Source organism: Triturus cristatus, chromosome 12 (genome assembly GCF_964204655.1).
Source record: "Triturus cristatus chromosome 12, aTriCri1.1, whole genome shotgun sequence".
In the NCBI taxonomy this organism is placed as follows: domain Eukaryota; kingdom Metazoa; phylum Chordata; class Amphibia; order Caudata; family Salamandridae; genus Triturus; species Triturus cristatus.
The window spans coordinates 16138050-16162943 of NC_140595.1; the positions used below are offsets into that span (position 1 = coordinate 16138050).

The window sequence follows — 24894 nt, forward strand, 5'->3', positions numbered from 1 at the left end:
TCGGCCCGTTTGCGACCGCTAAAACGGCTTTTACCATGTACCAACCCCATTTTGCAAGTTGGTAAGCTATTACCAACTTGCAAAATAGGGTTTGCAAGTCGCTATTAGGAAGGGGCATGCCAAGGACGTCCCTTCCTACTAGCGAGTCAGAGGGGGATGTACGATTGTTTTGCGACCAGAATGTGGTCACAAAACAGTTGCCGTTTACTCCCTACTTCAAGTAGGTGGTAAGCCAGTCGCAAACGGGAAGGAGACCCCAGGGGACCCCTTGCCCTTTGTGAATGGTAGCGAAAACATTTTTTTAAGAGCAGGCAGTGGTCCTGCAGACCACTGACTACTCCTAAAAAATGAAAAGGAAACATTATATTTTATTTTTTAAATGCATCCCATTTTCCTTCATGAAAAACGGGCTGCATTTCAATTTTTAAAAATGCTTTATTTAAAAAGCAATCACAGATATGGTGGTGGTCTGCTGATTACAGGCCATTCCCAATGGGTCACAAATTGCGACCTGCTTCATGAATATTGATGAGGTAGGTCATTTGTGACCCCATTAGGAATCACTAAATGTGACTAAGACACATTAGTACCTTGCATTTTGCAAGTTCCTAATTGCGAGTCACAAAAAATCACTATTAGAGACTCGCAAAATTAAATGGTCGCACATCTGGCCCAAGATCCAGTAATGGAGCTATGTCATGCCACGTCTGGCGATTGTACCGCCCTAGAATCGCCTGGGCAATGGCTATCCTAATTGAGGTTGCTGACATAGAGGAAATTCTCCAACCCAGATTGTCAATACGTTTGTTATCCTTTTCTGGCGGACTAGAAGATGACCAGACTTACTCAAGAATAGGTATGGATTTAACGGTATTGTTACTGTTGACAGCATGCCTGAGGTGTACGGTCTTTTCACCATTGACGGCATGCTCGAAGTCGACGGTGCAGTTGTCGGCGGAATACTCAACGTTGACAGCGGTGTCATCATCGACAGTATCTTTGTCAACAAAGGAGTTGAAGTCTGATGACGACTGTCTCGTCATCTACGAGGTTTCCTTTGAAGACGGCTTTCTTTTGTCACAGGTGAGTCTCTATAGCGCTTAAACTCTGGTTTGTCAGCAGAGGAGGTGGCTGCAAGCACTGTACCTAATAGATCATGCTCAGGAAACTATAAAAGTCTCCTCTTGTGCACTGCATTCATGGAAGTGCTTGGGGGGGGGGGCACTTCTCACAGAATCTTTCCCTGAAGAGGGGGCATCTCCTTTAGAAGGAGGAAAATTCTCTTTCTTCATAAGGATTAAAGCCAACCAACAAAGTCTTAGTGGATAAAGACTTACAGATCTTGCATTCCACTGACTTATGCTTGGGATAAAGACAATAAATACAATGAGAGTGTGGATCATTGGTGTACATTTTCTTGATGCCACAAGATAAAAAGAGATCTCTTCCCTTTGTCAGCCATGGTGACAGTTGCTTGTCAGACCAAAAAGGTCTCCCTAGTCAAACGTTTTTAACAATCTTTCCAAAAACAACTCACAGTACAGTAGTGCCGAAGACAGAGCTGGTTGAAATCCAAGGCAGTCCTAAAATGGACACATTTTCAGGTTCACTGAAAGGTTAGAGCAGAGTTTTGACAGCGGACTCCCTCACAAACGACATGCGGTAAAATTCTGAGCTGTGGTGGCCTCTAGGGGGAGTAGGAGAGCTTAAGCTTCCACCTCATTGGCTGAAGTTTGAGTTCTGTCAAATGAGGTGGATGTGCTACTAAACATAATATGTTGTTTCAAGGCCTGTGGCAATTCTACATTACGTACTGTTTATTTTAAGGTACTGGCGATTCCCAGCTTGGTGACGGTGAAGGATTCAAGCATGTGAATATATATAAGATCCAATGTTGGAGAAATTCTGGTACTTAGTACCCATCACCAAGTCTTGTGGCATCTGGGGCCAAAAAAACAAAATCTTGTAGAATCTGTTACCAAATTACTCATGTCTCTTGGTGCTTAGTGCCAAGTCACCAAAATCTTGTAGAATTAACAGTAAATCAGCATAGTTTCATGGCGGCTGTTACCAAATTAGCCAAAATCTTGTATGGGGTGACCAATGACATTTATGAGAAACTCAGAGGAGCAGACACCTGGAAAATAAAGGGGATGCCAGACAGTTGCTGCCCTTGAAAAGGCAGAAGTGCTGGGGAAGGCATGGTCACACGCAACCACCTTTGCCTCAGTCTTTCCAAGGTCTCAGTAGTGGAGAGGTCTTCTACCCAGGGCACCATGTATGGAGGACGACACAGAGGGGCTTCTGTGTACGAGGTTCAGCCAAACTGTATTGTATAGCAAGGTTGTTGTGACCCTTTAATGCCTGCACTACATATTTTGCACATTTACATGGGCTAAAACTTAAGTAAACTGCTTTTGCATCCTTTTTGCCACTAACTAATCCAGAATGCAGCAGACAGATTTGTCCCATATTTTACAAGTAAAATGGGGGTAAAAACATTTTTTTTTCAACTTTCCATGTTGGGGGCCCTCTGACAAAATGGCACCAAATCGAATGTTTCTATCTAAAATGGTACGTAATTGATTTCCTGCCTCTTTGGTCCAGTGCAAACCATTGCAGAAGATCAAGGCATGCAGAAGCAGATCACAGATGAAGCTACTCCGCTCACCTGCCACTACACCAACCACAGCGGAGATACAATAACTGCGGAAAATAATGAACATTCAGAACCAACCTGGGAAATAATAGGCTTGGGTAACTAAAAAGAGGTTGTGGCTATCCAAAGATAGATGCACCAGTCTTACTGTTAACGACTCGCCACACTCCTCAGAATTAGGTGGTAAAAGCATATCAGGATAACTTCACTGTCTGCCATCATGACTCCACTGACATGTCCCCTGCCCTCACTCCAACGGCAGCCAACAGGGTTCCTTTCAACTAACACCACACCCACTTTAGTGGCTGCCACGAAGGCCCCACCCCACACACCCAACCGCCATACCCATCCCAGTGGCAACCCTGAAGGCCCCACTCACCAGACCCTCTGCCCATACCCACAGCCCACCTCAAGGCGGTAAAGAACGACAAAGACAGATGACAACTACCTCCACGGCTCTCACTGTCCGCCGGCTTCACCTGGATGGGTCGCGCCATCTGGAAAGGAAGAGGAGAGAAAGTAAATAAAGTGCTTATGACTCAACAAAGCACTCAGAGAACTCAGGGACACCTCAACTCTGATCAGAGACAGACACAAAGAGGCTTCTGAGGAGAACAGCATGAGTGGCACCAGGGCAGGCACTCATGGGAGAACAGCAGATGCCAAAGGTTCACTCTCAAAAATACCATGCGGAGAACAGGATAGGCCCTAGTGAGAGAACAGATGCTGTAGAGGTTTCACTCCCAGAACACCAGGAGCAGCACCAGGGTGGGCACTAGTGAGAGAACAGTGGCTATTCCAGGACAACATGTTCCAGGGTGGGCACTCATGGGAGAACAGAGGCTGTCTAGGGTTCATCCCCAGAATACCATGCAGAGCACAGCGAGGGCACTAGTGGGACAACAGAGGCACAAGGGTGGGCACTAATGGACAGTGGAGACACAGAAGTCATGTACGGGAATATTGCACAGAAATCCTCCCATCATGTAGCGGAAGATATGCTTAGTGAACCAGAGTGGCAATAAGAGACACCAGGCTCATTGATTATGGATCTGAAAGAAGTATCCCTCACACAAACAAAAACGTTTCCATTACGAGAAGGACATATGCCACCAGGTGGGGTGTACCTCTGCTTCCAGCTTAGCCTGTCTCTACTTTCACAATGTTGCATTACATTTTATTTATGAGACAAGTAATCCTTCCTCCAACATCATCCTGTGGAAACTTGATATTGGTGAAGTCCTAATGATCGCAAAAGGGTGAGCGGAAGAACTGAACCGGATCCAGGAATGGGTCAACCAACTGGACCCACACTTCTATTTCACACCGAGCAGCAGCAGACATGGAACTTCCTTTCTTGATTTGATGGTAACAGGGAATGAGGGTAGATGGACTAATCAGGTTTTCTACAGAACCACTTACAAAAAAATATCACTGCTCTTCGAAAGCCAGCACCCTTGAACTTTGAAAGAAAACCTACTGTTCTCGACAGGTCTTGCGTGTTAAATTAAAACGACGTGAAACAAGGAACTCTGACTACTAATTTTGTTGACAGAAAATTTCCTAAGAAAATATTAATAACTGCAGGGAGAGAGCTAAGAATATAAACGGAGGCACCCATAACGGAAGATAAGTCTGACAACAATGTACACATTGATCTGGAACAGACTCAAGAAGAGTGTATACAAGCATCGGAATATGGCATGCTGGCTTCATGAATCATCGGAAACAGCTATTTGCCGAAAAATATAGAAGTGTTAGATAATTTTATAGATACGAAACCTAGCTTTGGAAACTCCTCGGGTGGTAGGAAATTAGCCTTGTGGGAACTATGGAGCCTGCAGGTTCACAACCCCCTCAAAAGAAGTAGAGTTTGCGCTTAATACACCCTCGAGGCAAGCGGTGCATCAACGGGGATATCTCACGCTCCTGTAACGCTAGGTACACAGCCAACATCAAAATCAGATTGCAGCATCCGGTGCGGTACTCTGACCATTAAATTGGTGGGAGATTATAAAGAAAAGGGACATTCCGAAAGTGACCAGACATGGACTGTGATTGAATGGACTGGTGAACGACACACACGTGATCAAAGTACAGGCGTCTTTCATTTTAGGAAACAGCAAAGATTGGCAAAGCCAATAGGTCTCGCCCCTATGCTCTTTTGGTGATTCTGTGCAGTGTAGGGAGAAAAAGCTAAATGCTTTTTCCGGATGCTGCATAGCGTGGGTTAAAAAAAATATATATTTTTAATAGGCTGGATGACGCAACCGCTACTGGCACATGTCATTCTGCTGACACATGCATGTGTTACAATGCATGCACATGCCAGCAGAATTATGCGGCCGCCATTTTCTTAGTTTCTTATTTAAGGATCAAAAATGGTAGACACCACCTAGATCAGTAAATTTAAAAAAAATGAAGAAAGTGTGAAAGAACACAAATAAACACGTTTTGGCAAAGCCAATAGGTCACACCTTTGAAACCGTTGACTTTGTCAATAGTTTTTAGCCATGCTGCAGAGCATCCTAATGCTATGCTGTGTGGCTAAATATTTTTTTTAAAAAAAAGAATAATAATACTTTTGACATGCACAAAATAGAAAAGAATGCAGCCACGTCATTTTGTAGACACACGTATGCATTGACCGCGTGCCTGCATAATGACTGTCACTTTTCTTTCTTTTCAGTTACTGATCTGAGTTGCATCAGTAGCTAAAAAGAAACAAGCATTAAAAAATGCAATAGGTCTCGCTTTTCATTAAGTTAAAGCCATTTGCTTTGCTATACAATACCATTAGCAAAGGAATGGCTTCAACTTAATCAAGGGCGAGACCTATTGCATTTTCAATGCTTGTTTTTCATAATGCTTATAAAGGTAAATTGAAACCCCTAGCCCCAGATTGCTGCTCTCTGCACAACCAGGAGAGATTGGGGGTATTACGTGTGATGTCACGAGACCAGTCACAGCTATTGGCTAATTAGTGCTCGCACTGTGGGCAGCCGCTGCCCCGTCCCTCCATCCATTTTGCTTCTTGCGGGAGCAGAAGTGTACTGAGGGTAAAATGGAGCTGCAGCGAGGGGTTCTCTAGCCTCCGTGCACAGCGTCCCTTTGTGTCCCTAGGTGTAACCAAAGGAGCTTAAGAATGTTTTGTTTGCCCCCAGAGCCCCCTTTCCTGATGCAACTTGAACTCCATGTAACCAATTCACATGGCAAAGCGCCTTAAACATTCAAAACGCTTCGCATGATAACCAGGGCTCCTTCATTAAGGGGACAAAGGGCTGCAGAGGTGGGCTCGCCACCGGAGTCCCTCTGCATTTCAAAAGGGTACATTTATGTGAAAATGAACCCCAAAAAGCTGAATGACTGAGTCCACATGACACAAATGTGTGTAGCTCAGGGCTCACAGGTCAAGCTTACAGTAGAAAGTTGCATCTTAAACACTTCACTGGATAAAAACGCTAACAAAAAAGTTCCAGCAGCTTGTAGGCTGTATTCGATTGTAAATTCGTTACTACTCCCGGGAGCCCATATGTGGTAGCCTCTAGGAGGCATCTTTTAATATCAGAAGCATTGAGTGGTCTATTTATTCCTGACGTTATGTTCACCATGTATTATGGATGAAGGGAGGACGTAAAGCGGTGAAAGACTCCAGCATTTTAGCTATAACAGAGGGTCTCCCTTTAAATCAGGGAGAGGTGACAGTGTCATTTCGCTGACAAACGATTTAGTTTTCCTGTCACACAAATCCTGCATCGTTGATCTGAAGTGGGGTTTTAGTTCTGCCTATAGAGCATTAATGTTTTTATTTTTGTGCGCTTATCTACAGAAGATGCATCCGCTAAAAGAACTCCTCAGCACCCCCTACCCCCACCCTTCCCGCGACCCCCCTCGTTGTCATTGGCCTCTAGTGAACCTTTGACCAGTGGTGCCTTCTAGGGCAGTAAAGCCATATACTTCTGTTTCTAACCCCTGCCATTTGTTCCTGCCCCCTTTGGCAGTGATGTTGAAGGGGGTGGGGCTGAGGGGGGCACATCTCCCATTGGAGGGTGGGCTAGAAGTTTCACACATGAGGTCTCTTTGATAGCCTCAGGGCGGGAGGGGGAGGGTTTAAGAATTGCAAATATTTTGGGTGAACATGAATATGACTTTGAAGTCCCGTACGTTTTTTAAATTATTTGTATTGGGCTGGCACTTCACGGTCTTATCTGATAAAAACTGTAGCTTTCCATCTATTAAGCGCCTTGAGTCAAACATCACCAACGAGGCACGTTCATGGCTACTAACCGGTCATAATTTCTATTCATTCAGCTAGTTTCAAAAGTTACAAAAGAAAAAGGCTTCAAAGGTGGAGGGGGGATTCCTTTCAAATGACACAATAAGTAAACGATGCGTACTACAGTTTTCAGTCACCCTGCCAAATTCCAGCTGTGAACAGATGCAGCAGGAGACAGAACACTGATCACGCGTGCAGGGCAGCAGCATTAATCATTGTACACAAACCCCCGACCGATAGCCTGGCAATATTAATGGTGCACGCTTTAGGGGATATTCGTCCTCTAATTCAATATAATACCGTGCGGTAAAATCGCGGTGTTCAAGTTTTCCCCGGTGAGACGTGACTTCCCCATCCAGAGTTCTGCCTGTCGAACCGCAGAACAAGACGGTAACAAACGATTTCTCCCGTTCAAAGCCCGCAGATCTGGCGTCTTACACTTTTTTCGTGCACACATTTCACGGCGTTTCACCTGAAAAAATTTGTCCCCAGAGGTGTGGGCAGAATTTGTACACAAACAATAATCCTGATTGTGCAAACACGTGTACTTTACACCCAAACCTGGAGTACCGGTCCAAGCGTAACGAGGACCTTGGACTTTAACGTTGGTTATTCCCCTGGGGGAGCGGGGTCCATTCACAACAATAACAGTGTACAATATCCAGAAGAATAAAAATGGAGACTACCCAACTAAAACGGCTCGCATGGAGCAGCGGCAGCGAAAGAGTGTGGTGTGAGCTTCGCATTTAAAACAGGGGTTTGAGTTCAAAGGAACGCAAAGATGCGGTCTCTCGGTAGACTACTTACCCGGGATTTCACTTTCGCTCCACAGTAGCGTACAAGCATGCAAAGCATTCCACTCGGAAACGCATCCAATAGTTTAAATTAAAAAAAAGGGCAGCAAGTTATTATTAAGCCTAACGTGTCACGCCGCCAGTAAAAGATCAAATCCTGCGTGGCGTGGCCTAAGAAGGACAGGGTGGCAACCAGGAGGGGCTACAAACCGTCCGGGACAATAAGTAAAGTCAGATCAGAATAATAAATGACAACAAACAACACATACCAATCAAATTTACAGGCGGAGCTGAGACATGGCTTAGGAATCCGTATTGATTCCAAGAAGCCCTCGCATGGCGAGAGCAGCGCATGCACTAGGCCGAGACCTAAAAAGTCTGCGGAATTGGGTGGGGGAAGCAGCACAGCGGACGGGAGAGGGCTGAAGCAATACAGGGACACGGTAAATGTAAATGTAAATTTGATACTTGTATAGCGCACTACTCACCCGCAAGGGTCTCAAGGCGCTTGTACGAATACCGTTGTGGAACCCATCCTGGCTTTCCCTGTGAGGCGTCCACTCCTGGGCACCCCCAAGGTGGAGGCCAGGCATCCTTAGCGTTGTGGGGGCCGTTGTGGAGATTAAGCAAGCTATTGCTCAGAGTTGCAGAGTGGGACTCCATGATTGGAATAGGCACCGAGGCGAGAATTATCAGGTCCGTGGAAATTTTGAGCCCAAGACCCGCCGAGGCGGGGAATTGAACCCTGGTCCCGGGCTAGACCTCTGCATCAGGGTCTGCCGCTCTAATCATTGAGCCACACTTCTTGGTCAGGAGCAGATGCAACATGGGTGTGTGGGAGGTGGGCGAATGTAACATGGGGGTATGTGTGAAGGAAGCAACACTAAGTGCAGATGGGGGAAATCAAATGAGAGAAAGAGCAAACAAGAGTGGGGAAGCAACTTGCAAATCTGGAGCCGAAGCTGGTGGGGAGAAGCACACAGGCAAGACAGTAACTGAAGGAAAGGGGGGAGAAGCACATGGGGGTGAGAGAGGAACACCAGAGAGCTGTGGAGGGTGTGGAGAGAAGAACACAAGAAATACAGCTAGAAAACACATGCACGTGGAGTGCTTAAAGAAAAAGGTAGTGCTTATACGAGTAGTGGAAGAACACAAGTAATGCGTCCATGCTCCTGGGGTGGGACAACCACAAGAGGAAGGAAAGCCCACATAAGCTAACGAGGAAGAAGCAAGAAAATAAGAGAGACAATAAAGCCATACAATGGTAAGCGAGGACGAGACATAAAAAAGGACCACCGGGGTGGGGGGCAAAGAAGATGTGGGTGGTCAGGGAGTAGTTGGGGGGAGTAGGGGAAAGGTAGCACACAAGGGAGAGATCAACACAGAGGTGGGGAGCAGTACAAGGTGGAGTCAAGTACACTGAAGTCAGGGGGTGTAACACACGAGAGTGCGAACAGCACATGAGGGAGACAGCAACACAGGGAGCAGAAGGACCACACAAGGGAGAGCATAAAATTAAGAGGGGGTGAAGCACATGAGAGAAAAACATGGAGTGCTGGGGGTTGGATATTTGCGGGGTAACACATGAGAGAGAGAGCTGGGAAACACATGTACACTCATGAGTGCTAATCAAAAAGAAGAAAAGTAGTTCCCTTAAAAGTGAGCTGTGGAAGGACGCAAGTCAGTCAAATCAAGGGGATGGTATAGATGTTATGCTCCGGGTGATGGTCAAAAAGCCCACTGTAAGTTCTTGGTAAGCCCACGATAGGTCTTTTCCAACCAGACAGCTTGCGCTGTCTGGTAGGCGAGACCTAAAATCGGGTCTAGCAGCTATCGACCCACCAATGGGTTAAATGACAAAATCAAATGTGTCAGAATATGACGTCTTCACACCAATTAAACCACCTTATTTCCCCTAAAGCACTGTTATTTTCAAAATGTATCTAGCATCCTTGCTAAGTATCGACCTTTCTGTCTACATTATCCAGTGAAGATAATAATCTAGTGTAACAACCTGAATGTATCTGAACACACAAGGAACCTTAACCTCTTTTTAGCCTCTTTTATGATTAAAATGAGCCTCCCAGATTCCTGGTTTGTATTGTTGTAAAGGTAGATTTACGTCAACTAGACACGTACGGTAAACTGCGATGTCCTGGGGTTCTAACGCAGTCAACTCAATGTGCGGTGATGTCAACATTCATGTGACATGTATCGCAATCACACGAGCCAGCACCATGCACCGCCAAACCAAGAACTCTGGTGATTCACATAAGACTCACAGCAACCTCCTCAGACGCAAGACAAGAACATGCGCAAAAGCGAAGAGATGACATGACAACCAGCTTCTCCTGCTGTGCTCCTAGCCTGGGGAACTCCCTCTGCCCCCGCTCCAGATCTTCTACAAGTAAGAGGAGCTTATCTACTCCAAGTAACGCCTCCTCCAAGTGGATCCCTCGTAGTGAGGGACCTCAGCTAGTACTCTGCCGTATCCGGTCTGTAGGGCCTCCACTGTGCTTGTAGCCTCTCCTCTCACTTTTTGTACACCACTCCATTACTTTATAGCTGGGTTTGGGCTATTTAGGTCAATTTCCATTAATACATACACACAAGGCTCTACACAACCAAGGACCTACGTAAATTAAAGACCGCCTGAACTTCCACCAACCACTGAGAAGAGTACACGCCGTCTCTCTCTCAATTGCCCATACTCCACGCATCTACCGAAGCAGAACTGGAGGACGCTCCTTCTTCCACATCGCAGCAAACACCTGGAACAGCCTCCTCACGCACCTCTGGACCATCACCTCACTTCCGGAATTCCGAATGGCCCTCAATACCTGGCTGTTCGAATAAGCTTCTGGGGCCTGCAAAGGCCTGGATACTGTATCGGGTGATTAGCCGCTCTTTATAAATCCTGATTGATTGATTGACATATCTATATATACACATAGCAGGCAACCGAGGTGGACGGTGCTGTGTGTCCTTTCGAAGCAGGCTCTGAGCGATTACAACAAGGTACCAATTTGAGACTTCGACAAAGAAGAGAAACTACCCAAATCAGATTTAACATTCATTCGTAATGCATGTCAAGTTTAAAGATATCGCATCTGCTGCTTGCAATCAGGGAGTGCGTAATCTGCGAGGACACGCCGCGCCATTAGCTGTCCATCGATTGGCCACAGCAGTACAACAGAAGTCTTTTTTGGCACCTACCAGCGCCTTTAATGGCATTAACAGATTAACTGCGATGGGACGTGCCTAATTGACACATTTCCTCATCAGCATTAAAAAAAAAATGCATTGTAACTGGCCCTAAAAGGGGTTGTAAATTTTGAAAAAGCATTAGGTATCTGTCAATATACCGATTGTGTCTAAAAACAGCTGATGAGACGGGGGAGTTTTATGGCCCCGGGGTGCCTTCATGCCATGTTTGGGAGATGATTTAATTTTCTCTCATCGGAGATTGAAACAGTGGACAAAAGGCACTTCCATGACTACTTTTAGAGAGTTATTTCGACCACCCATGCAAGAATCTAAGAGCTAACACTGTCCTTCTTAAGACAGAGAGCTTGCGCAGGCCTCCCACAGTAGGGGGGATTCCCCTGTGCCCTTTTCTGACCTCTGGGATATTCTTACAACATCCTCCAGGGACAAAAAGCACTCCCAACTTGAAGACCACCAAAAGCAACATGCTTGAAGGAGAGCGTGCAGTGGACTGCCTACTTCCACCAGACCAAGGCTTGGTAGAGTCGGTTCTACTTGACATTTCATAAAAGACAAGGCTTGAATATACCTGCCTAATGCCGAGAGGAGTCACAGTACGCCAAGCTCGTGACAGAATAACACAGAACGCAAACCGGAAGGCCTCAAATTCAACCAAGGATTACTTGACGTATACTGTGTGATACCCAGAGAGTAATAAATATAAGAGGAACTTACTGATAGACATCCGCCCTATTACATTACAGAAGCAGTGGTACACACAGCAGGGAGAGCCGCTAAAATGCCTTTCACTACTAAACACTTCAGTTATATGATACAAGATGGCTGACCTGCCAGAACCCTCTTGAATTTGGTGTCTAATCATATACAAGATGTGTGAAACAGGCGCGGATGAGAGACAATCAGTTCTAACAACACATTGACCATAATAGAAGAGGAGTGACTTCCCAGGACCATCCTTGTTCCTAAGTCCAATCACATGATAGGACACTAGCGGCATACAGGGGGGCAGGGCAGAAACATAGGTCAAACGAGGAACCTCCAGGAAGCATAGAACACAACAACCTTTCATTGGTTGTTTACTGGGGTTTACAGGCTCACAAGCTATATCAAGCATGCTAACATAGGTATATACATTATGATGAGCGCAGTGCGTAATATGTATTCCCCGACATATTTTGCAGGTGTTTTATTTTTGCTGCTGTGAAGAGTAAATATTAGCGTGGCCAGTGGGAGCTTTCAACAAGTGTATTCGTTTACAGTAAGCATGCCCCATGAAGCTGTTTTTAATTAATGACATGCACTGAAAGGTTTGGCTCAATTAATTAAGGCATTTTGGACACAGAACGGTGGGGCGCACTTACTACACACTTCCAACAATTACGGTGACATTAACGATGGGACGTAATTAGCGTTGCCTCTGATTAGGCATTCTCTAGGGTTCCAGCTGCTGTCATTTTGATATTGATTAATAGTTCATTAGATGGATTCCCGGATTAAAACCTTTTGCCCTAGGAAGTGATGAAGAGAATGAGGTGATAGCGGGCACGTGCTGAGACAATATGTGTGCGTGCAGTTTCTGATGCCACATCCTCAGTGTGACACATTCTTCTATCGCTTGGAATGTAGATGCATGCTGGCTGGCGCTGATAGCGACAATAATGCGCTGTGTCGGACAGCTCAGAGACGCTCAGTAGAATTTTGGTTTCAGGCTATTTTTCATGAGTTACGCGGCCTTCCATCTAGGTACTGGTCATGCTGGGCTCAACGGGCCAATCGTGCATTAGAGCATTTCTTGGTGGGCCGCCACCCTACAGTATACTGTAGTATACTTGTGCTTCTGACAAGATGGCCACCTGTGGTCATTCGACCTTCCTTTGTGTCCCCACCTCCCCAGAATACCTGTGTGCATTCTACCTTGTACAATTTGAGAGTTCCACTCTTGTCAGTTGATGGTCTTGTCAGCTGGCGAGGTGTGCGCTCTGCTGTGTTCTTATTAAATCTATCTTGTAACTTGGAGGAAGTATCCTGCTGCCTGCTTTACCACTTACAACATTTTGGCGACGAGGATGGGAAACGAACTCACATGTGCAAAGCATTACCACTTACAACATATAGGTTGATGGGTGACTGCGTGGTGTTCCATTACCCAACTATGAAAGCACCCTGAAATATTACAAAATCTCATAACTTACCATTCACAGCTGCGTAGAAATGATGCACCTTTCACCCATCATATTTGAAGAACCAACCCACACCCAGTGGAGAGGGAGTGCGGCCTCCTTGACCATTTATGACAGGGCTCGCTTTCAGACCTATCCTCCTGGCCTAACAAACACGTCTACCTCCAGAACGCCCCAAATGAAAGCACCAGCCAATGTGGCTAACCAGATGCCAAGTATGGATTTTACAAATCTCTCTTTTTGCTATTGTCCCCGCACCCTCTTCAAAAAACATTTTTAGTGTTTATGTCTTTTTGATACAATTTTAAAGATAATTTAGTTTTCTTCAAGTTGCCTGAATGAGAAAACGTGACTGGATGAACAGATGGATACCTTCGACCACAATTAAAATAAAATCAAAATAAAGTACAGCTCGTTTGAGATCAACGTTCATCTGTGTTTAAACAACCTGATTTCATAGTTATTACAAAGATTTAATGTTTAATAAATGTTTAATGAGCTACTGGAGTTGGAAGACCTCATTAACAGCTACACATTGTTGATGATCTTGCATCCTACTGTGGTCATTTACTTTGTGGCTTGGATATGTTATGACCTTTTGTTGTGACTACAATGCTGTTGGAATCTGGAGCCAATTCTAAGCTGAATATACGTATTTTAGTGGATTACAAGTATAGGTATACATGATCACTTGATATAATGCTATTCAATGCCATGAACTCTCAGCAGATACATTTTCACTGAACTCTAAGCAGATAACTTAGACACATTCTAGAAATATGTTCTGAGACTGTGAAGGATACTATATTGTACTTTATGAATACAATATTTCACGAACACTATATCAGCATGTAAATTCTCATGCCACAAAAGTAGGATATTTTATTAAAATGTATACAGAAATAGAGGATTTTTAAATGGGCCTAAAGTAAGGAAACCGAAGATGGATTCAGTGATTTCTTTCTGTGGTCCATGCAAAATACTAGTCAGAGCAACAATGCAAGTGGGAAAATACATTAGTCAAAGATGGCTGCTCTGTTTGCAGGCAAACAAGCGATACTATTCATTGCTGGTACTTAGTGGTTGTGGAGCACAGTTAATTAAGTGGGAAAAGGAACAGGTGAGAAAAGTGACTTAGAGAAAGAGCCTTGTGATAGCAAAGGAGTTTGTGGAATATTTGCAAGGTATGTGAAAGGCAATGACGACTGTATTAGCATTGTTGGGTAAATCAAGACACTGAAACTTTCAAGAGGAAAGGTAAAATGATTGGCTCTTCTTGCACCACCCCCTTTCCTATATCACGTGACAGGTAGCCAATTGTATTACTATACCCCCTTTGGCAATCTACTCTTTCCTTGTTGCACGTTCATATTTCCTAATTCATTTAGTATTTGTTATGTTAATTTGCAATGATCGCTCACATAGAAAAAAATATCAAACTTTGATGGATGAATAAAGCATACTTAATATAGATTACATCTCTATATCACTTTTAGATTTCCTCCTATGTATTGGTCAAAAATGTAGCAATTGTGTTTTGTTTAGGTTAGGGTAAACTATAAAAATAATTTCTATAAATTGCAAATTATAGTCCAACTGAATTAATGTACAATCAGTTTATACATAACTGAATCCATCTATGTCCCTCTAGATCAGTGTAGTCTAACTCTGGTCCAGAGAAAGCCAACCTATTTAGTACGTTTAGGATACCCGCCGGAGAGAAATGCATATACGGTGAATCTAAATGGGGCTATTTACGTCATTTGTGATCTACGATTAAAATCCAGCACGGGACAGCCTTCTAGATACAAGTGTAGGGCCACACCTTTCTAGATTAGTGGAAATATATTAGAGTTTTTAGTCCTACTTTCTCAAATTACTCAAAATGTTTACATTAATAAATGCAACAGTGATAATATTAGTGACACGCCTGTCTACAATTCGCAGAAGGCGATTCATGAAATCACATCAAGATGAAATGATCAGCATCTAGATAGCTTCAAGTGTGAGACTAGGGCTCCAACTTGTTGTGCCTCCAAGCCTCTCGCCTACATTATTGTTAATAATACTTTTTGTGTATTAATGTATAGCTTGAAAATACAAGTTTATTCTGCCTTGTCGTGGTCTGAATTAGAATAAGGAAATTGCAGCTAATAGTATACAAGACTGGAGCATTTCAACTGATGCATTTTATTAACTGAAAGACCAAGTAGCTCTTTTCAGTGGTGGAACATTGTTTTACGCAGGCAGTACGTAGTGTGAGGGTTGCTCATCTTCCCTGCCGTAGTCTATATCCCTCTTCACGCCCATATCTGCGACTCCCTTTTGTGCTGTTGCTGCAGACGCCATATTACATTAGTTAGGGGTTCAGATAAAAGTAAATGTAGGTGAAAAGGCAGCTACTCCCATAAGACCAAGAAGGAAATGCAATATCCTCCTACTAATACTGCAGCTTGGTGAAGGAAGGGCAGAGAGCAGACACCCTAGCCTTCTTCCGCGTAGGTGAGCAGTATCCTGGCTGTTAGAGTCGGGTTGGACACAGAAGCATAGGCGCAGCCAATGAGGCCACAAGATTCTCTTGGTCACAAGGGGCTACAAACTGAAGACCCAGCACTGCTGACAATAAATGTTGCTGCTTCCCTTGACTAATATTTGTTGAGTGGGCCAAAACAGACCAAGAACAGAAAGCCCAGTAGTAGAGATGATGACGTAGCTTAGCATAACACTCTATCTTAAAGAGGTTGGCCAAGCAAAGACCAGGAACAGAAGACCCACTATTGTCGACTGTGCAGTGACTCTGTAATCTGTACTGGAGCTGACTGGATGAATAATTTAGGCATCGCTGTGAAGGACACAGCAGCATATGCTCTGACTGTGTCTAGGTTGACTTGGCCAGTGACAGACGCAGAGCAGATGGCTCACCGCTTCCACATATATATTCTGCTTTGGTTTGGCTAATGAAGAACCATAATACTGAAGAGGTCAAGACCCTTGAAACTATCCAAGTTGGGTCAGTCAATGAAGGGCGGAGAACGAATGGATCAGCACTACTAATACTAAAGTGACTGGGACCTCTGTATGTATCCAGGGTGGGTTAGTCAAGGATGGGGCAGGATGGAAGGGTTCGGCACTAATAATACAGAGGTAGCTGAGATCCCTATATGTATCCAAGGTGGGTCAGTCAATAAAGGGCGGAGAACAAAGGGATCAGCACTACTAATACTGAAGTAGCTAAGACCCCTGTATGTATCCAGGGTGGGTTAGTCAAGGAAGGGCAGGATGGTAGGGATAGGCACTAATAATACTGAGGTAGCTGAGACCCCTGTATGTATCCATGGTGGGTCAGTCAATGAAGGGCGGAGAACGAAGGGATCAGCACTACTAATACTGACGTAACTGAGACTCATGTATGTATCCAAGGTGGGTTAGTCAAGGAAGGGGCAGGATGGTAGGGATAGGCACTAATAATACTGAGGTAGCTGAGACCCCTGTATGTATCCATGGTGGGTCAGTCAATGAAGGGCGGAGAACGAAGAGATCAGCACTACTAATACTGAAGTAGCTGAGACCCCTGTATGTATCCAAGGTGGGTTAGTCAAGTAAGGGGCAGGATGGTAGGGATCGGAACTAATAGTACTGAGGTAGCTGAGACCCCTGTATGTATCCAAGGTGGGTCAGTCAATGAAGGGCTGAGAACACAGGGATCAGCACTACTAATACTAAAGTGACTGGGACTTCTGTATGTATCCAAAGCGGGTCAGTCAATGAAGGGCGGAGAACGAAGGGATCAGCACTACTAATACTGACGTAGCTGAGACTCATGTATGTATCCAAGGTGTGTTAGTCAAGGAAGGGGCAGGATGGAAGGGATCGGCACTAATAATACTGAGGTAGCTGAGACCCCTGTATGTATCCAAGGTGGGTTAGTCAAGGAATGGGCGAGAACGAAGGGATCAACACTACTAATAATGAAGAAGCTGAGAGAGGGGTTGGCCTAACGGCTAGGCGGTCGACCTCGAATCTGGGTAACTGAATTAGAGTCTCGGCAATGACGCTGAAAATCCTGTGATTCTGGGCAAATCACTTAATCTCCCAGTGCCTAACCAAAATGAATGTGTGTCCTCGTGTAACTTAACTGGTGCTATGTAAAGCGCTCTCCTACCCAATTCGGGTCAAGTTTGCACTATATAAAACCCTGCAAAATAAATAAATGTATCCAAGGTAGGTTGGTCAATGAAGGGGCAGGATGGAAGGGATCAGCACTAATAATACTGAGGTAGCGGAGACCCCTGTATGTATCCAAGGTGGGTCAGTCAACAAAGGGTTGAGAACGAAGAGATCAGCACTACTAATACTGACGTAGCTGAGACTCCTGTATGTATCCAAGGTGGGTCAGTCAATGAAGAGGCAGGATCGAAGGGCTCTGCACTAATAATACTGAGGTAGGTGAGACCCCTGTATGTATCCAAGGTGGGTTAGTCAAGGAAGGGGCCGGATGGAAGGGATCGGCACGAATAATACTGAGTTAGCTGAGACCCCTGTATGTATCCAAGGTGGGTCAGCCAATGAAGAGTTGAGAACGAAGGGATCAGCACCACTAATACTGAAGTAGCTGAGACCCCTGTATGTATTCAAGGTGGGTTAGTCAAGGAATGGGGAGAACAAAGGGATCAGCACCACTAATACTGAAGTAGCTGAGACCCCTATGTATCCAAGGTAGGTTGGTCAATGAAGGGGCAGGATGGAAGGGATCAGCACTAATAATACTGAGGTAGCGGAGACCCCTGTATGTATCCAAGGTGGGTCAGTCAACAAAGGGTTGAGAACGAAGAGATCAGCACTACTAATACTGACGTAGCTGAGACTCCTGTATGTATCCAAGGTGGGTCAGTCAATGAAGGGGCAGGATCGAAGGGCCCTGCACTAATAATACTGAGGTAGGTGAGACCCCTGTATGTATCCAAGGTGGATTAGTCAAGGAAGGGGCAGGATGGCAGGGATCGGCACTAATAATACTGAGGTAGCTGAGACACCTGTATGTATCCAAGGCGGGTTAGTCAAGGAATGGGCGAGAACGAAGGGATCAGCACCACTAACACTGAAGTGGCTGAGACCCCTGTATGTATTCAAGGTGGGTTAGTTAAGGAATGGGGAGAACAAAGGGATCAGCACCACTAATACTGAAGTAGCTGAGACCCCTATGTATCCAAGGTGGGTTAGTCAAGGAAGGGTCAGGGTGGAAGGGATCGGCACTAATAATACTGAGGTAGCTGAGACCCCTGTATGTATCCAACGTGGGTCAGTCAATGAAGGGTTGAGAACTAAGAGATCAGCACTACTAATACTGAAGTAGCTGAGACCCCTGTGTGTATCCAAGGGAGGTTAGTCCAGGAAGGGGCAGGATGGTAGGGATCAGCACTAATAATACTGAGGTAGCTGCGACCCCTGTATGTATCAAAGGTGGGTTAGTCAAGGAATGGCTAGAACGAAGGTATCAGCACTACTAATACTGAAGTAGCTGAGACCCCTGTATGTATCCAAGGTAGATTAGTCAAGGAAGGGGCAGGCTGTAAGGGATCAGCACTAATAATACTGAGGTAGCTGAGACCCCTGTATGTATCCAAGGTGGGTCAGTCAATGAAGGTCTGACAACAAAGGGATCATCACTACTAATACTAAAGTAGCTGAGACCCCTGTATGTATCCAAGGTGGGTCAGTCAATGAAGGGTGGAGAACGAAGGGATCAGCACTACTAATACTAAAGTGACTGGGACCTCTGTATGTATCCAAAGCGGGTCAGTCAATGAAGGGCGGAGAACGAAGGGATCAACACTACTAATAATGAAGTAGCTGAGAGAGGAGTTGGCCTAACGGCTAGGCAGTCGACCTCGAATCTGGGGAACCTGGGTTAGAGTCTCGGCAATGACGCTGAAAATCCTGTGATTCTCTGCAAATCACTTAATCTCCCAGTGCCTAACCAAAATAAATGTGTGTCCTCGTGTAACGTAACTGGTGCTATGTAAAGCGCTCTCCTACCCGATTCGGGTCAAGTTCGCACTATATAAAACCCTGCAAAATAAATAAATGTATCCAAGGTAGGTTGGTCAAGGAAGGGGAAGCATGGAAGGGATCGGCACTAATAATACTGAGGTAGCGGAGACCCCTGTATGTATCCAAGGTGGGTCAGTCAACAAAGTGTTGAAAACTAAAATGGCGATATGATTAAGCATTCACTAAAGACATGAATTCTCTCCAGTTGAAACATGTCTTTCCTCTTATGTTGCCTAATGTCTGGACTCCATTTTGTATTGTCATGTCTCCACGTGCTCTGCACGAGAAGAGTCCTATCTTCGTGTTAGTTGTTCTTGTAATCTGCCTAGTAACAGTCTATAAATAGCTCCTTTGTCCGTCTGGCGCATGCCCAGACTTGACCACATCTGTTATCAGTTAGTCCTTGCTTGACCATGTTTTCGCGGGCTCAGGAAATTGTTTACTCCGCCCACATATTGGTTCTGTATCGAAAATGTCCATAAAAGGTAATACTCTTTGCCTCATGTTGCATCCACCCACTTATGAGCCCCTCTGTTGTGTATAAAAGGGGACTGTGTACGCAAGTTCTTTGTGCTACTCTATGCAATACTGAAGAGTGTTGTATAGGTTGTAGGACCACCCTTAAGGGTTAATAAACTCTGTTTTTGTATTTGCAGTTTCCGTGCCAACTTCCTTCTAGCTTTCGTTACAGGAGGGCGAACCCTTGTATTTGCGGGCCTAGCTGGGGCCTGTTCTCATCAATTGGCGCCCGTCACGTGGGGCTCATCGGCGACTCGGATGCTCGAAGGATTGGTCGTGACGAAGGTGAGGAATTTGGCCGGGGATGTGATCACTGCCAGTGGCATTTTAGTCCTGGCATCCCGAGGCTTTCTTCCTTCCCTTCCGAACTGACCTTCTGGGTGGCGCCGGTCCTCGACTGAGATCTCTTCTGTCGGTTTGCCGCGACAGCCGTTTGGGCGAATTTTAGAACTTGGCAGTTGGAACCTGGACACTCTTGATTGGTAAGAACCGTTGTAGGGTACTTGCTCCGAGTTTTGAAGCCTGGGTTGGCTATTTGAGTTTGATTTGTGATGACCGGTCATATTTTGTATTAATTACTGTGAGAATATATGCGTTGCAACACATATAGGCAGGTAATGTGGAGATATTTCTCCGGAGCTGTGTAAATCTGAACGGCGCAAAGTTTAAGTGCCATTTTTTTGATAATACTGCATATTTTGCATTATTTTTGAGCATGCCTGCTTTTAGCGCACTCCGTAAGTGGTGCTGCTGTTTTGGAAACCGGTTAAACCTCGAGGAATCTGCTCCAGCCCCCCCAGAGGGGACTCCTAATAGGGATATGTATGTGAAGCATGGTCTTTCCTCTATAATGTACAGCACAGTGTGGAGGAAATACACCAAAAAGGATCCTGAGTTACGACGGCCTTTGTATGGATCGTTTGATATGCCTAAGATTGAGTATGTGGAACAGTGTATGTGTAAACGGCGTGCTCGGCAAGACATGTTTGAATGTGTACGGTTATGGGTGAAGGAAGTGCGTGAGCGAGAGAAGCGTGAGAAAGCGCTGTTTGATAAAGAGCAACGGAAAAATGATCATGTGAGAGCACAGGAAGCGAAGCGTCGGGAGGAAAGAGAACTGGCGGAGAGACAAGAGAAAGAGCGTAGGTTGCAAGTCTCGGGTCAATATGCTGTCCGCCAGCCACTTTATCCTGTCCTTACTAATCTTGACGATGATTTTTATTTATTAGATCGCTCTCCGCCCCCATATGTTGGCGCGTCCGCACCAAGATCACAGGATTCTGGATCGGTTTCGGATAAGGTAGACACGCGGTCCATGTTCAGTTGAGCGTATGGGTGAGCTTCGGAAAATTTCTCTTCGTGCACTTAAGGGCAAGTTATCCCTTGCTGAATTGTTGGATTCTTTGGAAAAGTGGCGGGATAGAGAGAAGTTGTATTTTCTTGAAACCTTTTCTCATGACGTGATTGCTGCCTTTCGGAAATATTCAGATGCTTTCGAGCCTGATGATGTAGTATCAGATTCTAAAGCATTACGTAACGGTGTTTTTTCCCCCTCTAAGGTACCCGATGCGGTCCGACGGCTGTTTGCATTGCGGGACGCGGCGAGTGAACTTAAAGAGAGAGCGCGACTAAAGACAGGGGAGGAGGAGCAATCGGACTCACGTATCGGCGGCGACCAATCATCTACCTCCTACTCAGATAAGAGCGAACTAGTGCATGCTAAACCAATGCGAGAGGCAGCACCTTTGTATGTTCCTCCTAAAGGAGCAGGAACTAGCTCAGATATGTCTTCCTCCGATGCTAAGGGTTATTTTGTGTATAATTGGGTTTATACTCCCTGGCATAGGGCTGATGTTATGGCATTAAAGAATGCATTGCCTGACCCCCGCAAGAATCCAGCGGCCTTTTACGAAGAAGTCGAAGGGGCCTTGAATTCTTGTACCATGACTTTAGCAGATATAGATTTGTTTTTTGGGCTTATTTTACCACCGGATATGTGGCGCTCTGTGCGGAAGGTGGATGATCAAGCCGTTTTTAGGGCCAAATGGTCTGAGATTGAGGATGAGGATAGGGAGAGAAAACCCGCGCAAAAACCGCCCCAGATTATTTTAGATCTCCCCGCTGCTATCTTGACCAAGTTGAAAACGATTATTCCCCCTAAAAAGATTGACTGTAATATGTTAGCCTCATGTAAACAGAAGGTCGATGACTCAGTTTCAGATTTCTTTACGCGCTTTGAGGAGACATTCCATGATTTCAGTGGTCAGTCACTTACGGATGATACGGGTCGACATCTTTTTGTTGATAAATATGTGGCGAATTTATTACCGGGAATAGCAGCTCGTTTAAAAGCGAGTGAAAGTTCTTGGTCCACCTCGTCTCCGGCATCCCTCCTGACTATGGCTCAGTATTATGAGCATCAGGAACAAGAAGCGAAGGGGAATGAGGAGAAGAAATCGAAAGATTTGAAAACTAAGGTGATGTTAGCACAAGTATATGGTCCGCCTCGTCGGGGTGTAGAAAGAGGTAGGGGAGGATTCTATGGTCCTCCTTCGGGTCGGTCAGACGTAAATAGAAATCAATGTGCGTATTGTAAACAGTCGGGTCATTGGGCCAGAGATTGTCCGGTGTTGTATGCATCTCGTCAGGGACGTGGTCAGGGACCACCGAGAGGTAGAGGGGGCTTTTCGAATTTTAGAGGGAACTCTAATGATCGTGCTCGGTTTGAGCCTAACGTGCAGCAACGAGATAGACCTAATGTATTTGATCGACAAAATCAGTATCAGATGTCTGGGAATGACCGTTCTGGGTACCATGACTCACAGCACGCGTAGGATTGCGTTGGATGGGGGTTTGAATCAGTTGAAGTGCCGGTTGATCAGAAGGGTCCTTATGTTTCAGCAACTGTCTTGGGTTCTACTGATCGGTTCCTAGTTGATACAGGAGCTACTCGCAGTGCGCTGTCCAAACAATTGGTTCCGAGGGCTCCCCCATCTGGCTTAATGGTTACATCGGTAGGGTTTGATGGTACACTCTCTCGAAGCCCTCTTTCCCGACCCCTTGCATTCCATGTTGACAACCTTTCTGCGTCCTGTCCGTTTCTGCTTGCCCCGAACACGCCCGACAACATTATGGGTCTTGATATGCTCAAGTACTTCAGAGCAACGATCCGCTGCTCTCCTACTGGAGTACGTGTGATCTTAAATGATAATCACCCCATGACAGAACGGATGTGTGTGGTTGCAGAGGATACTGTCTTAGCTTCCCTCCCTCGTACTTTGTGGGCTACTTCGGATACTGATGTGGGACAGATGGTGATTCCGCCTGTCCACATTAGTGTCCAGGAGGGTGCGGTGTTACCGCGCCTCCCTCAGTATCGTATTTCCCAGGAGGGGGAGGAGGCACTCATACAGATTGTGCAGGATTTGATTAAGGTGGGAGTAGTGGAGGAAGTTCCCTATAATGTCTGCAACAGTCCTATTTTACCCATTTTGAAGAAAGATACCGATACTAGGGTTTATCGTTTTATCATTGACCTAAGGGAAGTGAATAAGATAGTGATACCTCAATATCCAGTGGTTTCTGATATCACGACGTTACTTACTCTGGTCCCGCCAACGGCGACCACTTTTTCAGTTATTGATTTGAAAAATGCCTTCTTTTCGATTCCTATTCACCCTGATAGCCGATACCTTTTCGGTTTTACTTTAAATAATAGGTCTTATAGATTTTGTAGAGTCCCTCAGGGCTATACAGAAAGCCCTAGCATTTACAGTCAAGCATTGAAAAGGCAATTGGATTCCTTTGTTCTGCCTGAGGGTGTCGCCCTTATACAATATGTCGATGACATCTTGTTGGCGGCTGACACTCCTGAGCTGTGGGAGAAGTGTACATTATCTTTGCTTTCCTTTTTGGCATTTCACAATCACAAAGTGTCGAAGAAGAAATTGCAATTCTGTAGACCAAAGGTGACTTATTTGGGTCACCTTTTGTCTAAGGAGGGGCGTGCACTCACACCAGATCGTATTCAAGCAATTTTGGACACGCCAGTACCCTCCACACAGAAGGACGTGCGTGCATTTTTGGGTCTTGCTTCCTTCTGTAGGCAATGGATATTGGGATTTTCACACATAGCTAAACCATTGTTAGCGCTTTTGACAAAGGATACACCGATCCCTCTTCCCTGGTCAAATAAGTGTGAAATTGCTTTTCAGCAATTACGACAAGCCCTTTGTTCAGCACCAGTGTTAGGTACCCCTGATTATACGAAGCCCTTTTCACTGTATGTGCATGAGAAAGATGGATGTGCATTATCAGTTTTAGTACAGATGCAGGGCGACAAGCAGCGCCCTTGTGCATATTTTTCGGCTGTACTTGATCCTGTTGCCCGAGCGTTGCCTGGTTGTTTTCGCTCGGTTGCTGCGACAGCTGTGTCAATACGCCAAAGCGAGGGAATTGTGTTATCTCATATGCTGTTGGTACTAGTCCCCCATGCTGTTGATGCCCTGCTTAACCAGACAAAGACGCAGCATTTGACCAGTGCTCGTTTAACGGGATATGAGTTGACGCTTTTGGCTCCTCATATTACGTTAAAGAGATGTGCAACGTTAAATCCAGCCACATTGTTGCCGTTTCCGGAAACTCAGTCTGAAGCACGGAAAGCACATGATTGTATTCTTGTGACTGAGGAACAGACAAAGGGTCGTATTGATCTCCAGGATACGCCCTTTACAGATGTAGATGGAGAACTGTGGGTGGACGGATCATGCCTGAAGCTACCAGATGGTACGACTTCAGCAGCGTATGCAATTACCACATTACAAACAATAGTGGAGACAGCACGCATACCGCAGAAATCAGCTCAAGCAGCGGAACTGATAGCATTAACACGAGCATGTGTGCTCAGTACAGGATTGTGTGTGAATGTCTATACAGATAGCCGCTATGCCTTCGGAGTAGCGCACGATTTCGGCCTACTCTGGAAGGAGAGAGGGTTTCTAACGTCACATGGAGCACAGATAATGTACGGGGAGTTAGTTCACAATCTTTTGACTGCATTAACATATCCAAAGAAGATTGCTATAGTTAAATGTAGTGCTTATAAGAAAGTGGTTGATAAAGTTGGAGAAGGGAATGCTTTAGCAGACCGGGTGGCACGAGAGACTGCGATGCAGCCTGGTGCTACTG

General features: G+C 45.3%; 1 protein-coding gene across 4 annotated transcripts in view; it reads right to left on the reverse strand.

Annotated features, from left to right (window-relative positions):
* The window catches only part of CELF5 (CUGBP Elav-like family member 5), a 376224-nt gene that overhangs the window by 202884 nt on the left and 148446 nt on the right, over positions 1–24894 (reverse strand). For 2 of the 4 annotated variants that reach the window (XM_085638935.1, XM_085638933.1), the window contains exon 3: positions 3108–3156. In XM_085638935.1, the coding sequence (XP_085495061.1) occupies positions 3108–3156 (49 nt within the window). Of the gene's footprint in view, positions 1–3104; positions 3157–24894 lie in introns of all 4 variants that reach the window. The other 2 variants (XM_085638934.1, XM_085638932.1) reach the window with 1 other exon arrangement.